Below are 18,889 nucleotides of genomic sequence, written 5' to 3' on the forward strand. Positions count from 1 at the left end.
TATTTTGGATAGATATTCGTTTCGAGAATTATTATGTAAAATTAGTTGTAGTTCAAATTTACGGAGAATGATTATGTCGTTTCCTTGATTAGGAGGATCCGCGAACGAGAAACAACCCGCGAACGTTGTTGATATCGAGTTTGGACTTTGTCACTGTGAGTGGAATATACAAAACCTATTTTCATAGTATATTCTGATTTTACCATACAGTACAACATGTTTTCGATGCTTCGATTTAATGATTTTCTAGAAAATTGATTTTTATCTATGTGTTGATATTTATTGTTATTAAGAATGAGTTTGATTAATGATTTTATTATCGTTTTTGAGTAAATGCATGATATTAGAATTGAGTGGATTTTGAGATATGTTGAATAAAAAGAAAATGAGATTTTAGATGTGATTATATGTTTATGTACATGTGTATAAAATGTTGTTTGGAAAATCATTGGACAGTACCATTCCCCTCCAGATACAGAGATACAAATAATATGAGATGAATACAGAGATATAGATGAGATGAGATAGAGGCCTTTGGGGCCCGTCTAAACACACATAGAGGTTTTGGGTCGTGTGTTTAGGCGTTTTTGCCTTTTGGGGGCTTATGCATGTAGTATGATGATTACAGAGATACATATGTTAAGATACATGAGATATGAGACGAGATTTTTCCATCTATCCGTTGTAGCTCCGGGGCATGATGGTTCCCTGATTGCCCGTCCGTCGAGGTCCGGATATGATGAGATCATTCCCCTGGGTACTTGTTTGGTGATAGTTTTTGGTATTCAATATTTGATATTATAAGTATTATGATTTCATTGATTTTATGCAGATTTATGTAATATGATTATTTCAATGCATGATTTGAATTGAATATGTTTATATAAGTTCTTATGATATTTTGATGAAATTGATTTGAGAAAGATTAAATCATTTTAAATAAATTTATTTTTCAAAAACTATTATCCACTCACTGAGCTCACTGAGTTTTATACTCACCTCTTTTTTATTATATTTTTTCCCTCATAGGAGATTTACAGGTACATCAGTGACCCAACAACGATAGTTAGATTTGAAATTGTGGCCGTGCTAGGAGTCGTAGATTTAATATTTTGATATTTGGGATATTGTGAATTGTATTTATTTGTTATATTTTGTAATTAAGGATAACCATTATATTTTAATATTAGAATGATTTGGGTGGTATTTGGTATGTTGACTTGAGAAGTTGGTTATGAAAGATGGATGGATATTGAATTATTTTGGGAGTATTGTTTTGTAAATTGCAGGTTTGGGGATGTTTTATTTATAGGGGAGATTCTGTCGAATTTTTGATAGAATTCTTAGATATCATAATTATTATCTATTCGATTATACGAGTTTAGATAGACTCGCCCTGGGGGTGCGGGACGGGTCGTTTCAATACGCCTGCCTAAAGTACCAAGAAACCTCTGATTCTTGGGTTCAAAACAAACCATATGAAGATGCCCCAAAAACTGAGATGAAGCAACTGACTAAAATAATGACCAAGGCAAGGAGTGAGGGTGGCCATGCTCCGACACCGAGATGATTAAAGAAATCCTGTAAAAACTAGAGTAGAGCGGACAACACATTGATTTAGAGGAAGATGAAACAAAATGGTTTAATGGCTTAACATGTAAAGATAGGTTCCCTCTAATTTTCACAACTTTCTAAATCAAATTTCATACTATTCAAGACAGCTTTAAAAAACTTAGAATTTGATCAATAAGGATGCAACATATTACATGACTAAGACTCCATCACCTCTCACCGTAAAATCGGTTCGTAAACCTTTTTGCACATCCTCCTTCAACTTCATTAGCTGTGGATCATAAGCTTGCATTTGGTGAACTTTATCAAAGTCGGCCTAACTCGAAAATTAGCTATCAAAGCTCCACAATTGTCAGCGTTCAACTCGACTCCCAAAGATCTCAACTCGATCAACAGAGGCATATATTTCACTCGCAAGTGAGCTATAGACCTGGAAGACTTTCTACTTAGTGCATCAGCTACCACATTCGCTTTGCCTGGGTGATAATCAATAGTGCATTCATAATCCTTATTTAGCTCAATCCATCTCCTCTGTCTCAAGTTTAGCTCTTTCTGAGTAAATAAATACTTGAGACTCTTATGATCGATGAAAATCTAACATGTTGCCCCATATAAGTAATGCCTCCATGTCTAAAGTGAGAACACTACTGCTGCTGGCTCTAGGTTATGTGTTGGGTAGTTTTGCTCATGATTCTTAAGTTGTCTAGAAGCATAAGCCACCACCTTCCCATGCTGCATTAACACACGACCGAAAGCCTTTATGTATGTTCAGACAGGCCCCAAAGGGCTCTCATCTCATCTGTATCACTGTATCTGGAGGGAAGGGTACTGTCTAATGATTTTAAAAACAATCTCTATACTCATATTCATGTACATTCTAATCATACTTTAAATCATACATTTCTTTTCATTATCACATCTAAATCGGCTTTTCTTATCTTTAAAATACTATCATATTTTATTCAATGTTGATATAGAAAACCATTAACCAAACATTTTAATATAATATCAATGCGTGAATAAAATCCATTTCGAGAAATCATTAAATCAAAACATTTAAAATACTTATTTCGCAAACATACTTCACTATCATAATTAACTATGAAAATAGGTTTTGTATCTTCCACTCACAGTGACGATGTTCACACTCGATTACCATCTACGTTCGCAGACCGGTTCTCGCTCATGGATCCTCCTAAATAAAGGAAATGACATAATTATTTTCCGCAAATCGGAATTACGACAAAATTATGCCATAAAATCGAAACGAACATCTATCCATAATTTACAATTCCCGTGTCGATATAATTACCAAAATACTCTCAAATCTGTAAATCATTAAAATACTCCGAAATTGTAAATCACTGAATTACCCTCGAAATCGTAATTACACTTAATCCTCAATTTTGGGAAGTACTAAAATATCCACAGGCTCAGAAATGCCGTTGCCGGTCAACAGTCACTAGAATTTAGTCAATGCTGGTTGGGAAGCTCCAATCTGAAAGTTCCAATCACGCTGAGTCTAATAGTGCCGGTGGTGAGCTCCCAAGCGCGGTAACGACGCTGGAATCTAGCTCGGCAGCTGTGAATCTCCAACAATGCTAAAAATGGAAGAGGGAGTCATGGGGAACAAAACTGAGGTGGGGGCGTGGTCAAATTCTGGTAGAATCAATGGCAATGGTGATGGGTTTTGGTCGCGGTTTCTCAAGCTTGAAACGACGGCAATCCCGTCGAGTTTCAACGACAATGACGGCTGGGGTATGATGGCCGATCTTCAAGCTTCAGATTGGTACCAAGGTTGACCGGTGAGGTGGCCGGAATCACAAGATATGGCCGGGTCATGTTTGTGAGTTGGGTTGAGTTTTCGGGTCGGTTTTGACAGCTTGTCTCTCACTCTCTCACACGTGTGTCTCTGTTTCCCCTGTTTTCCAGCTTCCTCTTTTATTTATTTTAACTTTTAACCGCTCATTTTTTTTTAATTTTCACACATGTTACAAGTGACATACCTCCTTATAAACTCAAGTATCTCTCTTTTACTAGTTAATGTGGAATAGAACTCAACAATCTCTCCCTCGGACGAAACCACTGCCGGACTCTGGTTTTTTCGTTTGACACAATTGAGTTGTTCTACCTCCACATTCCGGCTACTAGAGTCTAACTCTAATACTACTTGTTGTGGGGACTTAGCATAAGATTTTTAGGTATTCAACCCAAAAAACTAACCTTTTAAGTGGAGTGACTTACCTCCTTATAAACCCAAGTCTCTTCCCTTTACTAGCCAATGTGGAATATAACTCAACACGAACTAACACATAAAGAAAAGGACATATGCTCGATACATATTGGATCCAACATTTAGCTACGCAATTGGCCTTTGAGAGGGGTTGGCACAAGCTTTGGGCAAGAATGCAATTCTATGTTGGTTCTTTGTCTTTTTAATAATCCAAAGCTTCATCTGCATTGACTTCAATTGGTTATGCAAATGCTATTCTGTATTTCTCATGCTTATAGAGAGGTCAATAGTGTGGTTGATAATTGACAAATCTTGGATGATTCACGGTCAACTTTCTCGTGATGCCAATGGGTTTTGAATTGTTATATTTTGTTTGTTAATTAATTTGCATCTTTATGATGTTTTGTCTTGGTTGGCTCATTACCTCCTTAGCTGTTTGCTTGCAATTCTTTTTTTGCTCACAAGCCGTCCCTCGCTGTCATGATCCTGCGCTATGCCTAGCCAGCCTAGTTCATATACCTTCAAGGCAGATACAAGAGTGAAGATAAAGCACGAAAGAAGCATAAAGCTACAAGCTAATCTTATGCCATCAAAACCTTCTACTCAATTGATTTTGATTTCATTCTCCAAAGAAAAATTTGGGAAAATTAATATAATGCAAGTTCAAGTTACTTCGGCCATTTGGGGTTGGTTGCAAATAAATTCTTTGCGAAGAACAAGCACAAGAAAATTTGCTTCATATTCCTTGAAGGGGCTGGCTGGCTAATGAATTTCACTCTAAAAGAAATATATTCTTCTGCAATCATATTATTTGTGACGACTTAATTTTTATCGCTAAATGTCATTTTCTAGGACCATCGGTGATCTTGTAGCTAAATGTCATTTTTTTTTGTGGCCAAAATTAAGTTCATCACAAAAGCTCACTTTTTACGATCAAACACAATTTTCGTCGCAAAAGCATTTGCCATATATGTTTATTTTTAATTTATTTGTGACCAAACACAACTCCATCACAAATTCTATATTTTCAGCGACCACTTAAAGATTTTATCACAAAAAAAAAGTGATAAAATATATAACTTTTTTTGAGACAATTAAATTTTCATCCAAAATATCTACTTTTTGCAACTCTTTGAAATCGTTGTAGAAAGTCAAAGATTTTGGCGGGAAATCTACCGCCAAAGCAAATTGCAAAAGATATTTATAATACTTTTTACGACAAATCACATTTGGCCGCTAATAAGCTAATGTAGACATTTTACAACCAATTTTAAATTAATCACAAAAAAATGATATATAAAATCTTATAAAAAAAATTCTATTTTGTGACTAATCATGACTGGTCACAAATTGCATACTTTTAGCGACAACTTTAAAATATTTGTCACAAAAAATGAAATATTTTTGGCGGAAATTCAATTGCCTTACGTATTAAACTCAATTTGACTAACTTTTTGCCACCAAATTTAGATATGGTCACAAAAGACTTACACGTTATATATATTTGTATTATTCTTCTCTCTTTCTTTTTTATCTCTAAGTTCTCTTACTCTAATAATTCTCATTCTCTTGTCCTATCTCTATTTTTTTAGCTTATTTTTCTAACAAACTTTTTTTTTGTTACCTAATTTTATTTAATTATCATGTGTAGAAGTTAACTAACTTTTGTGCTTTGTATTTTTTTTTATATGAATTAAATATTGAAGATCGTATAAAAAGAAGTGAATAAAATCAAGATGCAAGGAGGTGAAGAAAACCAAGAAACTTATGAATAAATGTAATTGTTCCAAATATTACAATGTTATTTGATGATCATTATGTAAACATTCCAAATGTCACAATTATGTAATTGTTCTGAATAATATAATTTTGTTTGCTAATTTTTTTTGTATTTTTTATCAATAATAAATTTTTTAATTTAATTTCTCTACTTTTCGAAAGTTTGTTATAATTTTTTTAATTATTAAGGAAAAATTCAACTAAAAAATTAAACAAAATATAAATTCATAAAATTATAATAAAAATCTAATGTTGTATTTAAAAATATATTTTCTATGACTAGTTTTAGGTTGGTCGCAAATATTGTTATACTACGACAAAATAATTGGTGACAAGAAAAGAACAGAGACAAAGTGAAATTATATTTTGTGACCTTTTGTTTTATCGCTAAATGTAACACCCTAGGCAAATCCCACATCGGCAAAGTACGAGAGAGATGCTGGGTTTATAAGGGGTGATTTACAACTTAATTGGCAAGACGCGTTTTTGGGGTGTATGGGCACCTCAGGAACAAAACCATGTGGGCTTTGGTAAGGCCCAAAGCGGACAATAACTTGCCAGGTCTGGGTTGGGTAATGACAATATGGTATCAGAGCGGCTCTGCGTGTCCTTTTGAGCGATGGTGAGGCAAACCTCAGAGAGAACGCTGAGTCGCTAAAGGGGGTGTATGTAACACCCTAGGCAAATCCCACATTGGCAAAGCACGAGAGAGATGTTGGGTTTATAAAGGGTGATCCATACTTTAATTGACAAGACACGTTTTGAGGTGTATGGGCACCCCAACAACAAAATCATACAGGTCTTGTTAAGGCCCAAAGCGGACAATATCTTGCCAAGTCTGGGTTGGGTCATGACAATATTTTTAAGACGAGGGGTGAGCCGTCAACTCAGTGAACAAATCCATGCACAATATTTGAAAACCTTTGTCATTTTACCTTTAAACATTTTATAACATCTTATGATAATATCTTCATTTAGCATAAAGGGTGGATTCATGTCAAAGCATTAAAAAAACATTAAAACATTCATAAAAACATTAAAACATAAACATTTGGTAGCTCATACCTCGTAGTCATCATCATTCATCATTCAAGGTACTATACCCTGCATTATTACTATACCCCGCATTGTTCATAACATCCTTGTGCACAAAATCATCATCATACCAACAAGCTGGCCATAACATTACATAACATCATAACATTTGCATCATATTCATTGCTACGGACTATGAGCCAAAATATTTTTTAATCCACCATACATCCTTTCATAAATAGTATTTAAAGTCTTCTAAAATATTTAATAACCTTTCTTTGATCATTTAGTAATTTTAGAAAATTCTTTAAGAAAACATTTTGTTTAAGAAAACTAGTTTCTTAAGAAAAATTCATTTTAAAATACATTTATATAAATTCATTTAAAAGTGTTTTTATTTTGCAAAATTCATTTAAATAGTTTAGAAATCAGTTTTGAATAAATTTTCATTTAAACATAATTCTTATAATATAAATTGCATTTGTTATACATCATGCATGAATCTATGAATTTAAATAACTCTTTACAATAAAAAATAATTCAAACTTCAAATATAATAGGCAGCGGAAAAATCTAAAAATTTGGCCAAACCATCTATCATCCTCAATTCAAGCCTATTTTCTCACTCATCACGAATCAATCTTGACTTCTGGAAACTGAATCACAATAAATTATAATGAGTACAAAACGTAGTAAGCAAATTAGTTTTTCTTATATGAAAGTACATATATACTTATACATAATGCAATTGATGATATGCCATGATTTTTTTCCAAATACTTTAAAACCAATTCATCAAAATCTCTTTTTGTCGCTTTCAAACTTTCGCATTTTCTTTCAATAAAGTATGTATCCTATAATGTGGTACTTTGCGCTGTGCATGGCACTTTGCATCATGCGTGGCACTTCGCGACGTTTTGGCTCTCAAGAGGTGGCCCCCGCATAATCTCAAGAGGTGGCCTCCAATGCAAAATATCATAAAGCAGAAACTCCATTTGCTAAAATCCACTTTGTCATTTATAAAAAATTCAATGCATTTTCGTGCTTATGCCAATGAATCATCACACAACATATGCCCATATACATAATCACGCACACAACAACACATTGCATAAACACATGGGTAGAACCATATAAATCCATATATGTACATATCAAAAATAAGCTTTTCAAACAAGTCAAACATATACATATTGTTTATTGTGATTCGTTTTGAAGTCTAGTTTACTTACCTCTTGACATCATCATGTGACAAATGTGTATTGATATCACCAACCTAAAATCATCAACAAAATTCTCATAAGATATAATCGAATCTCAATCATAAACTCTAATGTTCTCAAATATCTCATTTTAAACAGCTCCTAAACTCAACCTCAAATGTCCTCAATATTCGGCCCTCAAAACACAACTGTCCATGTTCTCTGATTTTTAATAAATTATTCCTTTATTGAAAAAAAACTCAAATTTTACAGACCATATGAATATTGAAAATTCATTGATAAAAATTTCATAACTTAAGTCCTTCAAAAACCATTGAAAATAATTTACATTTCAGACATCATCAATACTGTTAAACGGTTTTCAGTTTTGAACATACTTGCTCTGAAAATATAAAATAATTTATTGTTTTATCATAAAATCATGAACATCTACAAAATACCACTAGACATATATAAAAATCATTGGTCCAAATTTCATAATTTTGGAAAAAGTCTAGCTATGGTAAAAATAATTTCGAAATTCATGTTATTCATTGAAATCAGAAATTTCTAGGTTTTCAGACTTAAGTTTGAAAAATCGTAATTAATTGAAATCTAATCCGATTAACTTGAAACAAGTTTTAAAAAATTCTAGATGATGTCTAGTTTAACATTTCCAAAAATCAGAATCAAAATCAATTTGTACAAATTACTATGATTTTCGTAATAATGCACTGTTAGCACATTTTCTGTAAAATCTTAGGTTTCTACTTCTATTGCAAATATCTAATCACGCTTCTCCATAACGAATTAATAAAGAAAACCAAGAATTAAAACTTACCTCCAAAACTTCTCCCAACAATATCCAATTTAAACAACACAACTTGATCACGTGTGTTGCCTATGGCAGAACTAAGAAGAAGAAGGTTTTTTTCTTTTCTTTTTCTTTTTCTTTTCTCTTCTCTCTTTTCTCTCCATCTCTCTCTCTCTCTCTCTCTTTTTTCTTTTCTTCTTTCTATCTTTTTTTTTGTTCCCCTTAGCCGATCTCTGTCTTTCTCTCTCTCTCTCATATATTGGGAAAAACATCTTATTTTTTTTATACTAGGATAAAAAGATCACTAAAAATTAAAAAGACTTAAATACTCTTAGGAGAACTAAAAGTTATATTCTACGACCATCTTATAGAGTGGTCGCAAATACTTTTCCTCAATAGCCCTAATGTGTCCAACTTGCGACTGATTGATACTAAAAAATGTACATTTAATAAGGATAAAATTATTAGTTTTTCACTTATTGTGTCGATTAATGCGTATAAATTATTTTAATACTCCCCAAATATATTTTATGTTAAATTAATTCGTAATTTGTTAATTTTTATCTTGTAAATATTTTTCAGGAATAAAGATGGAATTAGAATTGAAAGCGGGAACAATGAAGAACTACTGGAACAAAATTGAAGAGATGTAATAATAACTAAAATAAAATAAAATAAAATAAATAAAATAAAAAAATAAAAAAATAAAAAAGAACAAAAGAACAAAAACATGTTGGTGATGGTCAGGAGGCCATTACGCCTCCTGACCATCACACATTTCAACACACTTATATATTTTTAAAATAATAAATAAATAATAAAATAAAGAAAGTTAAAGGCAATTGTTGCCTATAAAAAGGGAGGAGAGATTGAAGAGCGGGGGACGCAAGAGAGAAGCTTGAGCTGATTTTTCAAAAGCCGAGAGAGAGTTTAGCTGAAGAGTTTCTTTCTTTCTTTGTTTGTTTTCTTTTCTTGTTTCCGTTTGTATCAATTTTCTTTATAATATATTTCAAAAAGTTTATCAAATAAAAAGAGTGTTGTGTTTTCTTTCAATATGAGTAGCTAATTTTATTAAGCTGAGGTGAAATGTGAAGCTCAATGTTTCAAACTATTAATTATTATTATTTTCTCAAATGAGTTTTTTAGTTTATTTAATTCTTTTCTAATTATTTTTATATCATGTTAATTTATAAATTTCACTGGATTTTATGGTATTTTGACATAATGTCGACATATTAATATAGTGTGGCACATTAGGTACTTTATTCCATATTTAGCCACACACATAGAATTAAATGATATAATAATTAATTGGTAAAAGTGAGGCAAAATATAACTGAGAGAGTATTAAAATTATAGTTTGAATACAGAGAGTGGATCCTAAACCTTATCTTATTTTTAAATCAATTTCAAATAATTTCTTTGCCCCGCAATTAATTTTCTTAGTTTTATTAGATTTAAAACTCCCTGTGGTTCGACCCCGGTCTTGGTTATATTATAATTAGACACTCTTATACTTGAGAGTAATACAATTTTGAGTCGTGTCAAGTTTTTGGTGCCGTTGCCGGGGAGTTTTCTAAATTTGGTATTAGTTTGTCTTTACTTTATTTTTATTTTATTTTATTTTAATATATTTTTTTGTTTTGTTGTTACCATCTTTCCGTGATTCTATTTTATTCTCTTTTTGTAAAACTTCAGTTAGCACCCCTCTTCTTTTCAAACCTTAACATTATCCATAAAATTTGTGAGAAACTTCATCTTAGCCCAGAAACCTTTGCAAATCAGTCCCCAAATCAAATTTATTTCTTTAAATTTCTGCAATTTACTTTCCGCATTTATTTTAAATGGTCGGTTCTACCACCTGACTATTATTTAAATTTTGTTAATTTATGTATTTTTGTTTAAATGGTCGGTTTTACCACCTAGCATTTTAATTTCACTTTGCTAATTTATTTATATGGTCGATTCTACCGCCTAACATTTTAATTTCACTTTGCTAATTTATTTATATGGTTGGTTCTACCGCCTAGCATTTTAATTTCAGTTTATTTATTTTTGTGCATTAATTTATTTAATTTTATGTTTTATTATATGGCTGGTTTTAAAATACCGCCTAAATTGTTTCATTTAATGGCTGGTTTCACTGCCTAATTTATTTATTTATTTTTCAGTTTGTTTATTTTTATTTCGCATTTTTTCCTTATTTAATTTCCAGTTTATTTTTATTTATGTAATTTTCATTTAGCGTTTTTGCATCATTAGTTTAGCACACATCATTAGCATTGCATGCGTCGTTGGTCTCGTACAAATAGTGGTAGATTAATTAGAAAATCATCTTCACCACCCTTAAATATGGCTAACATAGGAGCTGAAAATTTTTCGAAGTACGAAAATGACCAAGCCTTGCAAAATCTTCATGAACAACCTAGGACCCTTAGAGACTTCATGCATCCTACTAGAACAGGGTGACCATCATGCATAGTTTTCCCTCCTGATGCATCACGTTTTAATTTCAAGCCTGGTATCATTCAACTTTTGCCTACCTTTCATGATTTTTAGTCTGAAAATTCATATTTGCATTTAAGGGAATTTGAGGAAGTCTGTAACACCTGTACTGATCAAAATTGTAGCATGAATATAATTAGGCTTAAGTTTTTTCCTTTCTCACTAAAGGATAAAGCTAAAACTTGGCTACAAAATCTTTTGTCAGAATCCGTCAGAACTTGGGATGAAATGCAAGCACAATTTTTGAAAAAGTTCTTCCCACCCCACAAAACAAATTCTTTCAAAAGACAAATCACCATTTTCACTCAAAAACCAGGAGAAACTCTCTACCAATGTTGGGATAGGTTTAAAGAACTACTTAACATTTGCCCATATCACGGTTTTAAAACATGGAGATTACTGTCTTATTTCTACGAGGGATTAACATCCCAAGGTAGACAAGTTGTTGAAATAATGTGTAATGGTGAGTTTAGGGATAAAAGTCCTGAAGATGCATTAGACTATCTTGACAATATAGCAGAAAATGCACAATATTGGGATACAGTTGGTTCTTATGAGTCATCAAGTAAACCCCAGTCATCTCCATCTGGTGGAGGCATGCAAAACCTTAGGGAAGACCATGATTTTCAAGCCAAATTTGCATCATTAGCAAGAAAAGTCGAAGCATTAGAGTAGAAAAAGAATGATCATGTAAAGTCTGTTCAAAATATTTCATGTTATGTTTGCGATTCTACTGACCATTCTACTCAGGACTGTCCAACTTTACCAGCTCTGAGAGAAAGTCTGCATGAACAAGTAATTGTCGTTGACAATTTCAAAAGGCCAAATCCAAATACATACCCCCAAACTTACAACTCTGGTTGGAGAAACCACCCAAATTTCAGTTGGAGAAATGACAATCATGCACAACTTTCACAACCAGTTCCTCCACGTCAAAATTTTCAAAACTCCCAGAGTTACCCACCATATATCCCACCACCAAGAGAAACTCTGGAAGACACATTGCATTCGTTTATTGAAAAACAAGAGTCGATCACTAACCAAACGATGCAAACCTTAACCAATTTGACAGAAACTATCTCTAAACTTACATATGCTCTGACCATACATGAAAAATGAAAGTTTCCTGCTCAACCTGAACTAAACACGAAGAGTCAACAACATCCTCAAATGGGAAATTTAGGAAACCAAAATATGAGTCAAGTCAAATCGGTTATAACACTTCGTGGTAGTAAAGTAGTCGAAAAACACATTGTGGACCCTCGTGAAACTAGTAAAGATTCAATTTCAGAAAATAGCGAAGAGTCTGTCGAACTTTTAAACCATGAAGAAATAACTAACTCTCCTTTTGTACCCCCATTTCCTCAAGCACGGATCAAGCCACAGTCCAGAAATTTATGAAGTTTTTAAACAAGTTAAGGTCAATATTCCTCTGCTGGATGTCATTAAACAGGTGCCTTCTTATGCTAAATTTCTGAAAGATCTGTGCATAGTGAAAAGGAAACATAAGGTGGAAAAGAGAGCTTTTCTAGCAGAATAGGTAAGTTTCATTCTCTCAACCAATAGTGCTTTGAAATACAAGGATCTTGGTTGTCCAACTATTTCTTGCACTATTGGGGATCATAAAATTGGACATGCTTTACTTGATCTTGGTGCTAGTGTTAATTTGCTTCCTTACTCAATGTACCAATAACTCAATCTCGGTGAGTTAAAACCAACTTCTACCATTCTTTTACTTGCTGATAGATCGATTAAGATTCCAAGAGAAATAATTGAAGATGTATTAGTCCAAGTCGATAAATTCATATATCCTGTGGATTTTATTGTTCTGGAAACGGAACCAATTGCTAATGAATGCAAACAAATTCTTGTTATTTTGGGTCGACCATTTTTTACTACCGCTAATGCTTTGATAAATTGCAGGAATGGATTAATGAATTTATCTTTCGGCAACATGACACTGGAACTCAATGTGTTCAACATGTGTAAACAACCTCACCACCAAGAAGATGATGATAATGAGAATGAGGAAATTGATCTCATCAAGCCAATAATTGTGGAACACATTCAGGATGAGAATTTTACAAATTCTGCAGAAATTTATTTTGCTGGTTCTGTTGAATCAAGTAAGGAATTAAATTTTGATACTGCTAACATCTACCCTACACTTGATTCTATGCAGGTAACTATAGGTGACGATGACCAATTGAACTTTGAAGATACGGTACAACCTGAAGAAGTAAACAAAGAGGAAGCACCAGAGCTCGAATTAAAGCCCTTACTAGAAGAATTGAAGTATGCCTATCTTGGAGAACAGCAGACATATCCGGTGGTAATTTCTTCCTAGCTCACGCATAATCAAGAAGGTAAGTTGTTATCTGTACTAAAAAGGTATAAAACTGCATTTGGTTGGACCTTAAAAGACATAAAAGGCATTAATCCTTTAATTTACACACACCAAATACACTTAGAGGAAAATGCCAAAACAACCCGTCAACCACAAAGAAGACTAAACCCTTATATGAAAGAAGTGGTAAAGAATTAGGTCCTTAAACTACTAGATGTAAGAATTATCTACCCTATCTCTGATAGTAAATGGGTAAGTCCAACTCAAGTAGTACTAAAGAAATCTGGAATAACTGTTGTAAAAAATGAAAAAAGGTGAACCAATCCCAACACGAATTCCATCTAGTTGGCGCATGTGCATTGATTACAGAAAATTAAATGATGCCACTAGAAAATATCATTTTCCCCTTCCATTTCTAGACCAAATTCTCGAAAGAGTAGCTGGACATCCCTACTACTTCTTTCTTGATGGCTACTCTGGCTATTATCAAATCCCTATAGCCTTAGAAGACCAGGAAAATACCACATTCACATGCCTATTTGGAACATTTGCATTTAGGAGAATGCCCTTTGGACTTTGTAATGCTCCTGCAACATTTCAAAGGTGCATGCTAAGCATTTTTAGTGACATGGTTGAAAATTGTCTAGAGGTTTTTATGGATGATTTAATTGTATTTGATAATTCTTTTGATACATGTCTTGATAATCTAGAAACAGTTTTGGAAATATGCAAAGAAAAATGACTAGTTTTAAATTGGGAAAAATGCCATTTCATGACCACTTCCGGAATTGTCTTGGGCCATGTTGTGTCTTCAAAAGGAATCGAAGTTAATAAAGCCAAAGTTGAAGTCATTTCAAAATTACCCTTACAAAAAATAATTAGAGAAGCCCGTTCTTTTTTAGGACATGCAGGATTTTATAGGAGGTTTATAAAAGACTTTAGTGCCTTATCTAGACCAATTTGTAACCTCCTAATAAAAGACACACAATTTGAATGGACTAATGATTGTCAACAAGCTTTTGAAAAAATAACTACTTTTTTGACATCAGCCCCAATAATGCAACCCCTTGATTGGTCTTTGCCTTTTGAGCTAATGTGTGATGCTAGTGATTATGTTGTTGGCGTTGTTCTGGGTCAAAGAAAGGAAGGTAAGCCCTTTGTCATCTATTATGCAAGTAGAATTTTGAATAGTGCTCAAATGAATTACACTACAACTGAGAAAGAACTACTTGCTGTAATATTTGTATTGGGTAAATTTCGTTCGTATTTAATTGGTTCATCTACTGTTGTTTATTCTGATCATACTGCTGTTAGATATTTAATGTCAAAACAGGATGCCAAACCAAGGTTGATACGATAGATCTTGCTACTTCAAGAATTTAATTTGATAATCAAGGACAAAAAAGGCACTGAAAATGTTGTTGCAGATCATCTTTCAAGACTTACAAATGAGTCTTCAATTGAAACAACACCCATCAATGATTATTTCCTTGATGAATTTTTGTTTTCTATAAAAAAATGTCTTGGTATGCTAATATTGTTAATTATCTTGCAACAGGTGAAATGCCATGTGATTGGAGTTCCCAAGACAAGAAGAAATTCTTAACAAAAGTGAAAAGTTTTTACTGGGATGAACCATACCTGTTCAAGTACTGTTCCAATCAAATTTTTTGAAGATGCATACCAGACGACAAGGTAAGTAGGGTCATTCAATTTTGTCATTCTGAAGCATGCGGAGGCCATTTTTCTTTAAAAAAGACAGCTACAAAAATATTATAGTGTGATTTTATTGGCCTACATTATTTAAAGATTCACATGCATTCTGTAAAATGTGTAAGAATTGTCAAATGATAGGGTCTATTTCAAAGCGAAACATGATGCCTTTAAACCCCATCCTTGTCATTGAAATATTTGATTGTTGGGGAATTGATTTTATGGGCCCTTTTCCATCATCATTTGGATGTTGCTGTCGATTATGTTTCAAAATAGATCGAGGCGATTCCTTGTCGGCACAATGATCACAAGATTGTGATCTGCTTTTTAAAAGAAAATATTTTGAGCAGATTTGGAATACCTCGAGCCATTATCAGTGATGGAGTTAAGCATTTTTGTAATAAGCCATTTGAGTCTTTAATGAAGAAATATGGAATTACACATAAGGTTGCTACCCCTTATCACCCTCAAACAAGTGGTCAAGTTGAATTAGCAAATAGGGAGATAAAACAAATTTTAGAAAAAACAGTTAATCCAAACCGTAAAGATTGGCCTCTTCGACTAATTGATGCACTTTGGGCATATCGTACTACTTTTAAAACATCTTTAGGAATGTCACCCTATCGACTTGTTTATGGAAAATCTTGCCACTTACCAATAGAACTTGAACATAAATCATTTTGGGCCATTAAAACTTTTAATTCAAATCTTGATGATGCTGGCAATGTGCGTAAATTGTAAATAAATGAACTTAAGGAATTAAGGAATGATGCATATGAGAATTCCAGAATTATTAAGGCAAGAACCAAATTTTTTCATGACAAAAAAATTTTTTGAAAAACATTTGAAATTTGTCAAAAAGTGTTGCTTTATAATTCTCGTCTTCATTTATTTCCAGGGAAGTTAAAGTCAAAGTTGAATGGTCCATTTGTTGTAAAAAATATGTATCCATATGAAGCCTTAGAAATTGAGAATCCAAAGGATGTTGTCACATTTAAAGTTAATGGCCAAAGATTGAAACCATATCTGGAATACCAACCACATGAAGCAGATACCGAAATCCATTTGAGTGACCCACCAAAATTTTGATTAAGCCTTTTCATTTTAACGTTTTGTGAATTTGATTTACTGTTACTTTATCGTTTGAATTATTTAATTTTTTTCTTTCTTTTTCTTTTTCCTTATGTCTTGAATGGAGTGTATTGCATTGTTTTAATTGTGTGTTATTTGACAATTGTGATTTATGACAATTGTAATTTAGCTCACCAAATTTTTATACTTGTCATGAGTACTTCCATGAGAAATTTCCTTTTCGATCATCTTAAAATGCTTTTTCATGTAAAATTTCACCTGAGGAAATTGCTCTGATTTTGTAAATTACATCCCATTTGGGATCGGCAACCACCGGAGTTAGTATCTCACGTGAAAGATCGAAAAAAGACAACTCAAGGAAATAGAGGATGGTATTTATAATCTGCAATTGGCACTGGATTCAATAAAAGGACGAAGGTGAGCTATATTCCTTATGTGTTTTTGTTTTATTTTGTTATTCTTTTTCACTTTTGATTTGATTTTGCAGATTTGATTCGTTTTGTTTTGATTCACTCTCCTGTATAAATGGCGGATAACGGTACTCCGTGACTTTTTAAGTTGGTATTCTCAATTTCCCATAATAATTGAAACCTCAATGTCTAGCATGGAAGAAATACAACAAAATTTGCATCACCATTTTCCTTCTCTTCCTCAAAATGCTCTTAAGAAGATTTAAAAAGTTCGTTGTGAACGACTGCGTTTGTTAATGATCAATGGAATTCCTGTTGACATTCGCTAGTTAATTGAAGCAAAGGTCCGATTGGCAGGTGAGTCTTCTGATCCATTCATTTCCTACATGCCTGGTTTTTGTAAAAGTACATTTGCTAAGAAAAGAAGAGCTAAGCGACTTGGCTCTGAATGTTCTCACTATGTAAGACTTGCTTGCAAAAATCCACGATGTAAAGCTTTAGGAATGGTTTCTGTAAATCATGAAGATAAAATCAAATTCGTTAAAGATGGCATGAGTAAAGAATCGTTAGACGCATCCGAGCGGATATGTTCAACGTGAAATTCAAAATTTGTGGAAGTTGTTCCAAAAAGAAAATGCACAGTTTAGTCTTAGGAATCTGACTCTAAAAGACCCTGTTTGCCAGTTTATAAGAAAACTGGACGGGAAGCCTATCCTCGACCCATAAAGGGCGTTCAAGCCGTTACTGGACGTAAAACCAGAAGAAGATGTGAGCCACAATCACAACTGCCAGTAAATATCCTTTTATTTTACTGTTCTTTTATCTTTTGCATTATTATTATTAGTGTGTTTTTTTTTATTTTATCTAATCACTGTTTGCTTTTTCTTTTCACTGTTTGCCTTTGAATTATTAAGCTAAAAGCTTCACGCGTCATTTGACAAACACACCACTCTATTTACAGATGTATATCATTATGTCCGTCACCAAGATCCTTAAATAGGAACTTCTTTTCAAGCACTCACAAATTGTTTCTTTTTAGAATTTTCTAATGGCAGCAACTTCAAGCAGTCAACCTAAAAACATTTGTGTGCTTTCTGGATTTCGCTATGGAAAGTATAAGGAGTTTGTTCAGGCAGCTGTAGATTTTGGTCGTGCTATGGCAGAGAGGAAACTACATCTTGTATATGGAGGCGGTGATCGAGGGTTATCAAAACTTATCTCTGAAGCTGCTTTCGTTCGAGGAAGCTATGTGTTAGGCATCATTCCAAAGGCCTTAAAACCTTTAGGATGTCTACCAGACCCACCAACTGGAGAAGAGTTAGTTGTCTCATATATGCAAGAAAGAATATCTGAAATGTTGAATCATGCTAACGCTTTTATTTTCTTGCTGGGAGTCTTTGCAACTTTGGAGGCGCTAATTACATTTGCTTCTTGGGCCCATTTGAATATCCATAAAAAACCCATCGGTTTGTTAAATGTTAATAACTTTTATGATGACTTAATAACATTTCTTAATCATGCAATAAAAAATTATTTCATTCCATCCTCAGCGAAAAAAACTATTCATTTGTACTCCTATTGCTAATGAGTTACTTGATCTTTTGCAAGCTTACAAACTAGAGACAGATCCCATGACTTTGGTGTTGGAATGGGCAACTGATGACGATGGCAGTAACTCTCGTAAAAAGTGTAAATTAGATTTAATTCTCCGTCTGTAAATATTTCCAGCAGTGGCCAGGTGATATCTTCTAAACTCTACTCCTTTCATTAAATATTGAGGACAATGTCTCCTTCAGGTTGGGGGGAGGGAATAGTTGATAATTGTGGAATGTCTGAGTCCTAGTGATGTTTTTACTAATTTTTGTTGTAAAGACTAACTTTAGATAAAAATTTGAGTCGAAGATGGCAGAATATAAAATGTAGTGTCTCTAGAAACGCATCTTCTTAATTTTTGTGTTTTCTTCCAAAAAAAAATGTTTCTAACTTTTTGTTTTCGGCCTTTTTCTCTTTTTCTTTTAATCATCTCCCTTAAGTTTCTGCAATCAGTCCCAATTTCTTTTAGTGTTTCTTTAATTTTTTTTCTTTTTCGGTGTGATCTTTTAACATTGGATAACATGCCGATTTTCAAATTTTGGTATTTGTATTATCTTTGTCCTTGAGTTATGTTACACTATGTTTTCCCTTTTA

General features: G+C 33.1%; 1 protein-coding gene across 1 annotated transcript; it reads left to right on the top strand.

The window, feature by feature from the left end:
• The first annotated feature begins 17,750 nt into the window (after positions 1–17,750).
• LOC127899853 (probable cytokinin riboside 5'-monophosphate phosphoribohydrolase LOGL8) lies at positions 17,751–18,420 on the top strand. Its single transcript, XM_052433993.1, has 2 exons — positions 17,751–18,168; positions 18,311–18,420. Exons 1-2 carry the CDS (start codon positions 17,751–17,753, stop codon positions 18,418–18,420), a joined length of 528 nt encoding a protein of 175 aa, XP_052289953.1.
• Positions 18,421–18,889: the final 469 nt, after the last annotated feature.

Source organism: Citrus sinensis, chromosome 9, assembly GCF_022201045.2.
Source record: "Citrus sinensis cultivar Valencia sweet orange chromosome 9, DVS_A1.0, whole genome shotgun sequence".
NCBI lineage: Eukaryota > Viridiplantae > Streptophyta > Magnoliopsida > Sapindales > Rutaceae > Citrus > Citrus sinensis.

What these genes read in the sequence shown, in the direction of transcription:
- LOC127899853 (XM_052433993.1), top strand. Translation starts at nt 17,751, where the DNA reads ATGGCAGCAACTTCAAGCAGTCAACCTAAAAACATTTGTGTGCTTTCT. An exon ending in TATCCATAAAAAACCCATCG is followed by an intron (nt 18,169 to 18,310) that starts GTTTGTTAAATG and finishes ATCTTTTGCAAG; the next exon opens with CTTACAAACTAGAGACAGAT.